The sequence below is a fragment of the Rhizopus delemar genome, genomic scaffold (assembly GCF_000149305.1).
Source record: "Rhizopus delemar RA 99-880 supercont3.5 genomic scaffold, whole genome shotgun sequence".
In the NCBI taxonomy this organism is placed as follows: Eukaryota; Fungi; Mucoromycota; class Mucoromycetes; order Mucorales; family Rhizopodaceae; genus Rhizopus; species Rhizopus delemar.
The window spans coordinates 1,292,705-1,306,224 of NW_027137831.1; the positions used below are offsets into that span (position 1 = coordinate 1,292,705).

Genomic DNA, 13,520 nt, shown 5'->3' on the forward strand with positions numbered 1-13,520 from the left:
CATCTTACAGCAGGTTACATCCACCCTGTAATTCAATATTTATTTGCTCATAACCCTTCACATTTTGCCCAATGGTAAGAAAGAATCAAGCTATATGTGAATACCACTTTTAACTTTTTTTATTAGTGCCAACATCCTACCACGATTTGAGTGCGCCGATAAGCGACCGGATTACTTCGTGCAGAAATTCGAACACTATCAATATGCGTCAACGTTTTGCTTTGGCGAAATTAAACTTGACACTGCAAACGACATGTCATGTATGAACGATTTTTATCGACTGGCATTGTTTGCAAAGACAGAGATGGATACCAGCCATTTGAACGCCGTGATTTGTTTTCAAACCATCGGTAAGATACCCAAATTTTCATTATGTTTGGCGAGAAAGCTTACAACTGCTGACATGTTTTTTCAGGTTTGTCAACCACATTTTATATCATGACAAGGAAACCAAACATGTTGGTCTTTGTCGAATTAGTTACGATTGTATTGCCATCCAACAAGCCAAGCATCATGTCCATTTTGGGATACCTCGATGATCTCCATTCTCTTGCGACTCTTCATATGTCATTGGAAAGGACCCGTCAAGTTCCTTTGAAATACCCCACCTTACCATTCGATTACGTCCAATCCAATATCAAAACGTTGCCGCGAAAACGACGTATGTCTCATGGTGCCATTGCATCAACGTCAAAACACTAAATTTCTTGCCGCCCATGCCTTCTACCGATTTTACACCAAGCAAATGCACCATTTATCATTAGTTTGTACTGCTTGGTTCATTCATTTTTCATGACAAAAAAATAAAGAAATTGCGTATTCCAAAGAAAAATGATGTATGACAGTCGGGGGACTCCCAACCGTTGCAACCGTTCATGAAAAACGTGAGAAATTTTATAGCATGTGTGCCATATGTTACGTTAATGTCATTTACCACATTCTACAATACTTGTTTACGGATGGTATGAATGACAAATGGATTTCTTAACTCGGTTTTCGTGAAATCAAGCGATCCGCCATCCTGAGCTTCATGAACAAGTGAAGTGAACGGCTTTGACCCTTTTGGAGACTGACAAGATTTACTACGACTGGAAAGTAAAATCTCGTGCTTTCGATGAATATGTCGTCTGACATTTTCCATTCGCGCAAAAATGCCATCCTCGTCACAATACGGACACACTTTCTGCAGCAACATTGAAATTGTGATGCCGATAAACTGAACAAAAAAAAAAAAGTGTGGGAAGAAAATGAAAAAGTAAGGTGGAGTAAGGTGGAGTAAGGTGAGGAAAGCGGATCGCTGATTGGCTGCAGCTTGGAGTAAGGTGGAGTAAGGTGGAGTAAGGTGGGGAGCAAGATCTTTTTTTTTTTTTACACTTCTGTTTTGTCAAAGCTTCATAACCTTTCTTTGTTGAGGCATTTACTAAAACATTTAGCAGAATGAGAAACAAATCCTTTGAAATCGCTTAAATAAAGACTATCACATGCCTCGCTGATTCTGGTCATCAAGGATTCTTTTTCCAGAAACTTATTTCTCTTAACTTTACTCTTGACAACAGACCAGAACTGCTCAATTGGATTCAGCTCAGGAGAATACGGAGGAAGATATACATAACGGTATCCTCGGGAGTGAATATACTTTCCAATGTCGGTTGAACTATGAATAGGAGCATTATCCATGACAAGATAATGTCCCTTCATTTCGGGATACTTGTCCATTTCATCAAGAGTTGCCTTTAAAAAGCTCAGATAATGCCCTGTCACCGTTCCTATACTATAACCGTTAGTTTCATGACCAAGCTTTCTCTTTTTGATACGCTTTGGAACTCTCAAGCTAACATTAATTAAGCCGGTGGCAGATATTGCCCCCAAAATCGATGTTGAATTCGCTTTAGTCGTAGGTACTGTAACTATTGCAGGGGTTCCCTTCCTTGACCAAGCCATACCTCGTTTCAAATTGATATGAAAGGTTGATTCATCAAGAAAGACACAGTTTGTTGTAAAGTCCAAGTCAGTTTGCTGCCACTTTTGGACCCAATCGTACCTCTGCTGAATCTTTTCCTCGCTGTTTCTTTCCACAGGCTGGAATTGTGCCTGTTTAATGGATAAATTACACTGAGTTGTCATGAAGTTATAAACAGTACTACGTGAAACGGTGAGATCTGCAAAGTTCTGTAGTAAATATCCCATTACTTCAGTTAAGACGGCAGAAGGATTTTCATCGATATAGTTTAAAAGACATTGCTCATGCTCCTCGCCAAGAATACGATGCCGACCTGTTTTTTTCTTCTTCTCAAAAAAGCTTTCAGGGTCTTCGTAATGATGTTTGACCCATCTTTGGGCTGTACGAACATGAATACCTAATTGTCTCGCAGCAGCAGAAGCACTCAAGCTTTTACTGAAAAATAGATGAAAGAATCTAGTTTTCTCCTCATCAGAATAAAATGTATAGCGCCGCTTACTGCATAATTCCATATCAACATCTTCACTATTCCTTTCAACTGCAGTTGGATGCATTGCAGGATTAGGTCTTTCTGGAGGTTTATTCTTAAGGAATTGTGTTTGAGAACTAAGCGTCTCGATAGCGAACAACTTCTCGTCAACAACAAGATCCATGGGCTCAACTCTATGCTCATCAACAACATGCCCTTGCCCATCTTCGTAAAAAAATTGTATACTCATTTCGAAATGTCTGTAAAATAAATTGTAAAAGAAAAAAAGAGAACGATAAGAGGGATACATTGATGGCTACTGTCTTAAAGCTAGAAGATCCAACTCTGACTTGCAATTAACAGCACCAAGACCAGTTAAATTATTAGCCTACGCAGACGATATACTCATATTTATCAATTCTAAGGAAGAATTTCTGGAACTTCAAGAGCGTCTAAAAGTATATAATGGTGCGTCCAACTCTCAAGCAAACTATTCCAAGTCGGTGGCATTTCCTTTAGCCGGTGGAAATACATTCCACAATCGAGAACTCAAAGAACTAATCATTCATAATGGTCTCAGGTGGTTTGACTCTCAATCATTAGGCTACATCAAGTACCTTGGATACCCAATATGGTTTACCAACGATCAACGAACTATATTCCATAAAGAAACCATCCGCAAGCTTGAAAGCTCGGTTAACATTCATTCACAGCGTCAACTTTCCGTTTATGGTAGGGCACACATTGCTAATACACTCATACTCTCCAAGTTGTGGCATTTTCTGCGAATTACAAGTCTCCCAAAAAGCTTTTACAACAAGGTGTCTTCTATTGTGTATCAATTCGTGACCCACAACTTGTTTCCCAGGATTGCTCGGACAACTCTAGAACAGCCGAAAAACAAAGGTGGTGTTTCATTATTGAATGTAGAAGTTCAGCAAAAGATTTTCCAGTTTCGATATATCAATCCATTGCTGTTAAACTGTCGTCAAAGGATACCAGACTTCCTGTACAAGATGTTGATATTTACTTTGCAATCTTCCTTTGATGCTCCCTCACATGTCATCCCTTTGATATTCAAACATTCCAGATCATACAGTAACATGAAAGGCCTCCATCCACTAATCCCCATGTTTAGTGCTTTGGACTCCTGTCCCCGTTTACCTACAGAAAATGACTTTACAATATCAGCACAAACTAGTCTACTCATTCCCTTCAAAGATATATGCGAAGAAGACCCACAAGAGAAATTCAAGTTTAGCAAGTTTCTTCAAGCACAAAAAGCATATCATTTCTTTGAACAGGATTTCCTTTCAAATGGTATACAGTTCAAAAGCAGACAACATTGTGGCTCTCCCAATATTCTACAAAAAATCAAAAATGCTGTACTTACTGGAAACCTTATCTTCAAGCCATATTTTGCATCTTTATTATCAGCTGAACAGCAAGACCTTGAATTGGACAATGAAGAGCATCCAACTGAACCAAATATCAACTTTGACCCATTCATTCAACAGATGAGCTATGAAGATATCAATATAACAGCATTGAAGAATCGTCAATTAAAGACAATGTTTAGCTTCAACTCAAACTCACAAATCACTAATATAAGTCCTAACAACTGGAAAGCTTTTATCAGTAGCCCTATGCACCATATTCCTAGGAATGTATGGTACAGACTTCTCCATAAGAAATTATCCACTCGCGCCAATTTGCATAGAATCATCCCAGCAAAGGTAGATGACGACTACTGCCAATTGTGCAAGCTACTAGAAACAGAGCAACATATGCTCTTTACTTGTATTCAAAAACAAGACTTGTGGAACGCAGCCTTCAAGAAATACTTGTCAAATCCTAAAGATCCCAACTGTAGCTCAATATTCGAGGATCTATCCACTCTTAGATTATCCAAGTATTACATCTTACACTATCATGACAAGTTTACAATCTATGATTTTTTTGCTACAGTCATTCGATTCATTTGGAAAGTCCACTGGCAACAATTCTTTGAACAGACTCCTGTCGTGGATGAGATTGTCCTCAATCAAATCCAGAAGGAGCTATTGAAACTATCTGCTTACAATTCTCTATGCTAATTTCTTTTGTATTTTCGCGACAAGTCACTGTTTAATACACTTGTATCGCTCTTAATCCTTATACTCTTTGATGAGTTTTAATAAACATTAAAATTTTCATCCATAAAAAAAAAAAAAAAAAAAAAAACGATAAGAGGGATGGAGGTGTCACTCAATTTATACCCAAATAACAGCCAAGAAATTTTATTGGGTAATTACTAAGCGACAAGTAAAAATAAACGACCTTCGTCACGACTTCATTGCTGGATCAAGCGACTTCATTGTTGCACACGAAGATTTTTTGCACGACATCAAACTCAAAATCAGCGACATTACTTTTTGAAATGACTGTAAACAGGTACAAAAAGGATGTTGATTACGCGTATTTATTGATCTGAAAAGAAGGCCAATTGAATAAAATGTTCAAGTTTTGTAAAAAGTGATAAACTAGGTTCAAAAGAGTATCTATTTCGATGATTTGCTTTGAATAAAAGCATTAAACATGGAGGGACTGGTTCTAGTGTAGACTAAAGGAAGAGAAACATTCTGAACCGATCGATTTATTCTACAAAGTACAAGTCTATTCCTTGAAGTGTGTATAGAGTAACATGCGATCTATTCTTCTCTTTATCTTTCCTATTTAGTTTGATTTACATCTTTGAATAATCGAGTACATCTTGCTGATTCCACAAGTAGTATTCACCCTCTTTTCCAAGCAAAAAGACGCATTTAAATAAAAAAAAAAGAATTTTCATCTCCAGTCAACCTGTGATGATCTATTGTTGATAAATTTACATCTTCTCTTTCCACTTCTTTATCTCATCATTTATCATTCAAACCCTGTCCTTTTCCACCTTCAAAAGAAAACCGCGAATGTCAAAATTCACCTTTGCTCTTTTGAAAATGACGGTCTTTGAATTCAATCACGCAATATCTGACACTTGATGCATTTTTTTTTTTTTGTTTTGTTTCTTTATTAAACATGTCAAAACAGCAAGACGTGCTTGAACCTATACAAGGTGGCGGTTCACTTATTTTAGCCTATCAAGTAGCCGGAAAAAGAGTTCTTTTAGTAGGTGGTGGCAATGTTGCAGCACAACGCATTGTTTCACTCAAGATTGCAGATGCTCACATCATCCTTGTCTCTCCTGCATCGGGTTTAACAAAAGAAGTTCAGTGTCGCATTGAGAATAAAGAAGTAGAGTGGGTGGATCGCAAGTTTGTCGATCAAGATTTGGACAATGTTGACATGTGTTTGACAGCTCTAGACGATCATGAGGAATCACTTCGGATAGGTCAACTCTGTCGCGAAAGACGTATTCCAGTGAATGTAGCGGATGTGCCACCCATGTGTGATTTTTACTTTATGAGCCAACACCGTGATGGACCTCTTCAGCTGGCTGTGTCGACCAACGGACAGGGACCCAAACTGGCCAACATGATTCGTGTGACGGCTGCAGAGAGCCTGCCTCCTCAGCTTGGCTGCGTGATCGAAAAGATGGGCAGACTGCGTGCGAAGGTGAGAGAGTGGGAGCCGAGCATGAAGAATTCAGGCAAGCGAATGACTTGGGTAACACAAATATGCGAAAAGTGGGGTCTAAAGGGCATGGGCCGATTGAACGAGTTGAGGACAGAGCAAGAAGAAAGAGAGGCCTTTGCTAAATTAAAAGAGTTCTTTTTGATCGGTAGTGTGCCCCCGATTGAAAAGATTCTTCCAAGAAAGCAGCCTCGGATCACATTGGTCGGTGGTGGTCCAGGCGATCCAGAGTTGATCACCGTCAAAGCAAAGCGAATTTTGGAAGAGGCTGACTTGGTGGTAAGTGATCGTTTGATTCCCAGTCAAATACTGGATTTGGTCCAAGGGGAATTGCGTATTGCTCGTAAATATGCTGGAAAATCAGATGAAGCACAGGATGAGTTGATGCATTGGTGTCTCGAAGGATTAGAGCAAGGAAAACAGGTGGTTCGACTGAAGATTGGTGATCCTCTTATTTTCGGTCGAGGCGGTGAAGAGATCTTGTGGTTCCGTGAACGTGGTTATGAACCTGAATTGGTCCCTGGTATATCCAGCGCATTTTCAGCACCGATGGCAGCCAAGATCCCAGTGACATTTAGAGGAGTATGCGATCAGGTGATTGTTACGACAGGCAGAGGCACGAAGGGTTCCATGCCTGACTTGCCTCTTTTTGGATCCACACAAACATTGGTCGTGCTGATGGCCGTAGGTAGAGCCAGTGAATTACAAAGTATGCTCATCGATCGTCAATACCCTCCGGATGTCCCAATATGCTGGATAGAAAACTCCAATTGCCCAGAAGAACGTGTTTTGTTTAGCACATTAGATAAAATGGCAATTACTGTAGAAGAAAATGACATTAAAGCACCTGCTGTCCTGATCGTTGGTCATTCTACTTCTGTATTAAATAACATTTAATTTCTCGTATATTAATATAATAAACCGTGTATAAAAATTTAAAAGTATGTCAACATTATGTGTGCTAATGACTTGGTTGTCTTATGAGAGCAGATGATATAGAAAAGGAGAAAGAGGAAATATCAGTTGTTGCTTATTATGACTATCGAATAATTAAAGCCGAAGGGTATCCTGATCGCAACATTGTCATGGATAATATTTTTTTTTTTTTTGCGTCAGTAAAACTCTAAGCTCTTGCTAAATACTCGTCAACCTCGGTGTCTTTCAAAACCGGTTTCTCCGCAAATTGTACACGATTCACTTCACTGACAATTCCATCTTTTGTCGATGGATTCAGGAGAAGTAGAGGGAACAATTAGCATATCTATAGTCAGATGCTTATACCAACAAGATACTTTCTCAACATAATAGTAGAAAGTTACAAATTAGGTGCTCAGAACAATTTATTGAAGAAGAAAAAAAAAAGACGTATAGGAAAATTGTGAAATCCAAAGGATGAACCCTGTAGAAATGAATGCCATTTCTTATGCTTTTTTCTTTATAATATGCCATAATGTATCTCAGCCATGCTTTTATGCGGTCAAGGATGTATAAATTGACATTATTCGTGTTCCTTGCGCCCTCATGAAAAAGCAGCTGCTATTCTGCATCTGCGTTTCATCATGATGACATCCTTTGGGATACACACATACCCTATCTCTATTTTTTCTATGTTTTATTTTTACTATTGAAACGACACTTTCAGCTTTGGACAGATGTTGGTATCCTATTGAAAGGATTTGCATCTTGGAAAATACAAGGTGATCCTTGCTGAACAAATCACTATTTGCAAGTTAGACATACTGCTTATCGATAGTCATTACACGAATTTCTTTCTTTTTTTTCCTTTTGAGAAACCTCTCACAACATTCTATATTCATGTGAAAAAATATCAAAGTCATAAATGATAGAATCTGAAATGATCGTTGTACATGACTTGAATGAAGAAAAAAAAAGTACCTTCTTTTCTTCAAATTATTTCTGCTTTTGTAATATATGCAGATTGTTAGAAATTTATTAATATAAATATTATTACATAAAGCCCAAGAAAAAATAATCAGAATAATCAATGAATATTCCTTTCTTCTTATCCACTGTTTTTAGATAAAAACCAAGTAAACCTTCCACTCTTTGTAAAACCCTTTTAAATGGGTTGATGTCTACAAAGCCACAAACTGGCTCTTATACTCAGTCTTTCTATAAGCTTCCGATCGGATCCAGATAAGAAACCTGGGCGGGACATTCTGAACACTTGCTGTTTCTTTCCGAGCTGGTCAAAGTACTTTGATGCACAAGCATTCATCTGCTACAAGCACTAGTCTATATCCTTGGTCATAACATGAAGACAACAGGTCATTATATACATTTCTAGCAAGATGTTCTCATTCAATCTTCTTTTGATTTAAATTATCAACCCTTTTATTTTTTTCATAGCTAATAGCCCCTCATACATCCACAGAGGACATTTGACTTTGAAGTAGGAATCAAGTATACTTTCTGTACACTCCGCCTGATTAACGTCAAAGATAAATGACAAGAGCGTCCTGTTCCGTTTCAAATGAGACCTTGATCTTCAAATCATCTGCCTTTGTACATTCACCATCCAGTCTTTATGCCATTTAATAGGTAAATTCGTCTTTTTTCGCATTTATCGTTCAACAAGGGTATGTCTTGACTAGCTGGGTATACTATAGCATTGTAAAACCAATGTGTTTATAAATAGCCATTGTGGCCATTTGTTTTAGATAGAACGTCTGTAGAGTTTCATTTTGTTGTACTTTTAACAATAAAAGGGACTAGACAACAACGCTTGCATTTAAAAAAGTATCTTTTTTCTTTTTGCCTGAGCACTGTACTACAAACAACCTTTGATCATTTTACATTTGGGCAAAACTAATTTATTCTAGATTTTTTCTTATTCTTTGCTTTATTCATTTATCATATCTTCGGATACTCAATTCTATCAAGCAACTTTTTTTTTTCCTTTCTTTCTTTTTTTATTATTATTATTGGTGACTCTTTACAAAAAAAGAAAAAGAAAATGATATCCAAATTCAATTCAAAGCATCGACAACATAAGATTATACATTCTATTGAAACCTTTTTTTCTTCAATTCCTTTTCTGTTTTGCTCAAAGACAGTCCGAGCACAAGAAGTAAATCCACCAATGGATACCACCTTGGACATTTCTGCATCCACTGTTTCCAAAATGAGCAACACATTGGATTTTTTCCCTCCAATAGACCAAGCATCCCAAAGCAGCAGCTCTTCTGATAACAAAGATATCATACCACTCGAACAGTTTTCGAGGTACACCATCACTTCTGCCGAGAGCCGCAAATTTCAGCTCCGGCGTTTACTGTATCCTACCAGGGCCATCTATGAAATCGAATGGGAAAAGGGCAAGTGGCTTCAATTTGACCACGCTACCAATCAGTACCTTGAGCAATTACGCACTCGCGGATTCTCAAAGGCTGTTGTACGAAATGATGCGTTTTTGAAAGAACACGTCTCGTATGACAATCCTTCTGAACTCGACGTCCTTTTGGAGATATCGTTTGGATCAGAAAAGAAAAGCAAGCAAGGGACTCGAACAATAGCATGTCACCAACCCACGAGCTTTCTTATCCGTCGTACGCGCTGGTGGCGTACATGCTATAGGATCGGAGAGGCTCACTTGCCGAGATGGGTCGATCCGGATTTATGCTGTCGTGCTGTCCTCATGGATCCTTCCTCGGTCATGGTCATCGTGAAAGATTACAGTCGATCGTTCACCTTGTCCAAGGTTGTCAACACATCCGGTCTTTCACAACATTCGCCCATGTTGCAGGTGCCTTGTGAAACACTTCAGACATCACCTTGGCCGTTTCAATCTTTGAAATACACGCACCCACCCGTGTTGGAAAGCAGCCCAGACTTACCTGCTCGATAGTTTTTTCCTTTCTCTGTGTGCATGTATCAATATATCCTCATTCTTATATTATCGTTTTGAATCCCCAAGCATCCAATTCATTCCTATCGCATTCTTTTCAAAATAAAAAAGCTGGCTGTGTAAACTGTAAATTGATCTATAATTTCCTTTTTTGCACTATCCGAACTGGTTAGGGGGGATTTTTTTTTATCTCTTGTTTTTGTAGTTTAAAAGATTGCAAGGTGCTGTCACTTTGACTCGAATGAAATGATTAAAAGATTAGTAGCGAGCTATGTTTATTTTCTTTTAAATTTAAAACATTGTGCACAGCCCACTGCTAAAGATTACGATTCAGCAAAAAAAAAAATAAAGATTAACGAGATGGATGTTATATTGAAGTCAAAGGCATCAACAAGGTTCAATTTGGTATTTTTTTTTTTTTTTTTTTTTGTGAGGGAACCAATCTGTGGACCTAAAGCATTCGTTGAAGCTTGGAACTTTAATCATTTTTCATGTATACTTTCTGAAACAAGTACAACCTCTCAAAACGATTGTCATTTTACTTTAATTGTACTCATGTTTTCAAAGGACCCTAATACAGAAAGTTTTAAGGTTACATAAAATCTTGATTTATCTCTTCCGGTATAACAATAAGCGCATTGGCCCTCTCCTGAAAAATATTGAAGAGCTCATACTTGGGTTACTATGAAAATAGGACAATGCATTTTCAATAGGAATGATGGCTATAGAAATGTGTAAATATTCATACATGTTTCTGTTGATTGTTACCTGTAAAAAGATGCTTTTTCTTTAAATTCACACATAAAAAAGTCTTACAAATTAGTAACATGAGATGCATCTCATCTGGAATAGAAGCACTATGCGACTTTTTTCTTGCTTGAGCAAATTGTTTCAATCCATTCTAAACTTCCTCCTTTTTTTTTTTTCTGCTAAAACCAGTAAAGAAGTATTATGTACATAAAAAAAAAGTGAAAAGTCAATCGTCTGAATTTTCTTATTTTCGAAAGCCACAAACTAGCATAAGCAAAGGAATTTAATTGATATAAAAAAAAATGCAAAAGCACAAAGCCCCACATTAATAGCTTATTATTTATCGCTCGCAACGGTTACTCTACTTGAACTAGGATGATACTATTGAAGTCTTTATGCCAGTTTATTGGTTTCGCAAAAGTATTTTTTCTAAGCTCTTTATTTATGATGAAGTGGGCAATTATGATGTATAATACCACATATCAAAATTTAATGCTAGTTTAATGAACTTTATTTTTGATTCGTTCATTCCTTGAACATAAATACTCTTCTCCTCATCCACTCTTCTTTTTCATGAGACTTTTTGTCTAATATCATGCAAGTAAAACTTCAATCAAATCCATCTGACCTATCTTGGATTGTTCAAAAATATGGAGGGACAAGTGTTGGAAAGTTCTTAAATGAGATTGTAGAAGATATAATACCGTAAGCGCTTGTGTATATATCAAAAGGTATGATAAAAATGGACATTTGTTTTAGGAAATACCTCAAGACGAATCGTGTTGCGATCGTTTGTTCAGCAAGAAGTGGAGACACCAAAGAGAAAGGAACTACAAATAGGTAACATTTTTTTAAAAGGCTGTGAAGTGAGCATATCAATAGAAATAAAAAAAAAAAAAAGATTACTAGAAGCAGTAGAAAAATCCCTTGAAGAATCTGATGAATACCAAAGTATTGTGAATACGATAAGAAATGATCACATCAAGACAGCAAGATCCATCATCAAAAACCCAGAAATCTTGTTGATTCTTGAGATCCAATTGAAAAATGAGTTTATAAAACTATCGAGTTTCTTGGAAGCCGCAAAGGTAATTTCAAAGGGAGACAAATCATGCATTATTGATATTTGAAAGATTATTGGTGAAGTATCACCAAGATCACGCGATGTCATTGTTGGAATGGGCGAAAAACTATCATGCATCGTCATTACTGCTGTGTTAAAGGATAGGGTGAATAGGGATTTAAGGACAAAAGAAAAAACCATGATCCTTCTAAGCATAAAACGTAGGGAATTGATAGTCAACTGGTTCCATTAAATGACATTATTCATCAAGAGTTCACCCATTTGGACCAAACCTTTTACGATTATGTTTCTAATAGGATCAACAGAGTTCTTCACGGGTGTGGAGATAGTGTACCGGTGCTGACAGGTAAGGAAGGTGGATGTTGACATTATCAAGGAGGGATGTAGGATGCAAATACACTTTAAAACATAGGATTTTTTGGTCCCGTCCCTGGCGGTTTATTAAGCAAAATTGGCAGAGGATACACTGATCTCTGTGCAGCATTAACAGCTGTGGGATTAAAGTCAGAAGAACTTCAAATCTGGAAAGAGGTCGATGGCATCTTTACAGTGGATCCTCACAAGGTGAGCACATCCCGCTTACTTCCAATCATTAGCCCCGAAGAAGCGGCGGAACTGAGCTACTATGGATCCGAAGTGATTCATCCTTTCACGATGGAACAGATCATTCGAGCAGAGATTCCGGTTCGTATCAAAAATGTCATGAATCCTTCTGGCCCAGGATCCATCATTTTTCCCGAGAAAAAAAAATTGGTTACTTGTGGAATTTTCACGCAACCCCTAGAGGACTTGACACAGTGTCGCATGGACTCGTCAGGGAATCGGCCTACTGCAGTCACTGTAAAAGACAAGATATGCGTGGTGAATGTGAAGTTGAATCATAGGAATAGAAGTCATATAGTCTTGGCCAAGTTGTTTGGTATCCTTGACAAGTATCATGTTCCGGTCGATTTGGTTTCTACATCAAATGCTGACGTTTCTTTGGCGTTGTCATCTAAAGTGGCAGAAAAAAGTTTGAGACAGGCTTTGATGGAATTGAAAGATTTAGGCATGGTAAAGAAAAAAAAAAACGGGTTGTGAGAAAACAAGGAGAAATGTTTAAAATGCTCAATAAACTACAAACTGTAGATAAATGTGACTCAAAACATGGTGATTGTATCTCTTATCGGAAAACATATGAAGGACACAATAGGTGTAGCAAGCGAAATGTTCACTTCTCTGGCAGAATCTGGAATTAACATTGAAATTATATCACAAGGTGCTTCAAAAATCAATATCTCATGTGTCGTAAAAGAAAAGCACGCGTTGACCGCGCTTCAGACTATACATAGAAAATTACTTGATGTGGATTCAAATATCGAGCATGTAACAAATGAAATAACCAACTCGAGCTTATAGTGTGTAAAGGTACATGATCTCCCTTTTTTATATATTGGAAAACAAAGTGGTTTTACAATGCAATTGACTGATATTCTTTAAACAGTAAGGTTGAACTGTTGATGTCAAGATAAAGATCAAAAAGCAAAGGCTGATTTTATCACTTTTCATTTACATCTATTTTAAACCTCTTATTTTTTCCTATTCGATCGAGATTAGAATTAGACACTTCATTACTGCCCATATTAAATAACAGCTTTCTTGTTTAAATGCTTTTTTTTTATTCATTTCCCAACTGACGTTATCTCACATAATCCATGATTCCATTCTGTAAATTACTACAAGAACCAAACTGGGCTTTTTATAGTAGCCCAATTACTAATATACTTGCAACATGCAA

General features: G+C 37.4%; 6 protein-coding genes across 6 annotated transcripts; 5 read left to right on the forward strand and 1 right to left on the reverse strand.

Annotated features, from left to right (window-relative positions):
- Positions 1-71: 71 nt before the first annotated feature.
- On the forward strand, positions 72-702 carry RO3G_07243 (uncharacterized protein; the record flags this gene model as incomplete). The annotated part of the gene is made up of 3 exons (XM_067661833.1): positions 72-74; positions 185-350; positions 416-702. 3 exons carry the CDS (start codon positions 72-74, stop codon positions 700-702), a joined length of 456 nt encoding a protein of 151 aa, XP_067517934.1.
- A 690-nt stretch (positions 703-1,392) lies between these two features.
- RO3G_07244 (uncharacterized protein) lies at positions 1,393-2,838 on the reverse strand (the record flags this gene model as incomplete). Its single annotated transcript, XM_067661834.1, has 2 exons — positions 1,393-2,689; positions 2,822-2,838. 2 exons carry the CDS (start codon positions 2,836-2,838, stop codon positions 1,393-1,395), a joined length of 1,314 nt encoding a protein of 437 aa, XP_067517935.1.
- Positions 2,839-3,532: 694 nt separating this feature from the next.
- RO3G_07245 (uncharacterized protein) lies at positions 3,533-4,525 on the forward strand (the record flags this gene model as incomplete). The annotated part of the gene is made up of 1 exon (XM_067661835.1): positions 3,533-4,525. The coding sequence occupies one exon, from the start codon at positions 3,533-3,535 to the stop codon at positions 4,523-4,525; it is 993 nt and encodes a 330-aa protein (XP_067517936.1).
- A 961-nt stretch (positions 4,526-5,486) lies between these two features.
- On the forward strand, positions 5,487-6,938 carry RO3G_07246 (uncharacterized protein; the record flags this gene model as incomplete). Its single annotated transcript, XM_067661836.1, has 1 exon — positions 5,487-6,938. One exon carries the CDS (start codon positions 5,487-5,489, stop codon positions 6,936-6,938), a length of 1,452 nt encoding a protein of 483 aa, XP_067517937.1.
- A 2,779-nt stretch (positions 6,939-9,717) lies between these two features.
- RO3G_07247 (uncharacterized protein) lies at positions 9,718-9,909 on the forward strand (the record flags this gene model as incomplete). The annotated part of the gene is made up of 1 exon (XM_067661837.1): positions 9,718-9,909. One exon carries the CDS (start codon positions 9,718-9,720, stop codon positions 9,907-9,909), a length of 192 nt encoding a protein of 63 aa, XP_067517938.1.
- A 1,492-nt stretch (positions 9,910-11,401) lies between these two features.
- RO3G_07248 (uncharacterized protein) lies at positions 11,402-13,141 on the forward strand (the record flags this gene model as incomplete). The annotated part of the gene is made up of 6 exons (XM_067661838.1): positions 11,402-11,499; positions 11,561-11,747; positions 11,793-11,875; positions 12,040-12,089; positions 12,156-12,796; positions 12,872-13,141. The coding sequence occupies 6 exons, from the start codon at positions 11,402-11,404 to the stop codon at positions 13,139-13,141; spliced, it is 1,329 nt and encodes a 442-aa protein (XP_067517939.1).
- Positions 13,142-13,520: the final 379 nt, after the last annotated feature.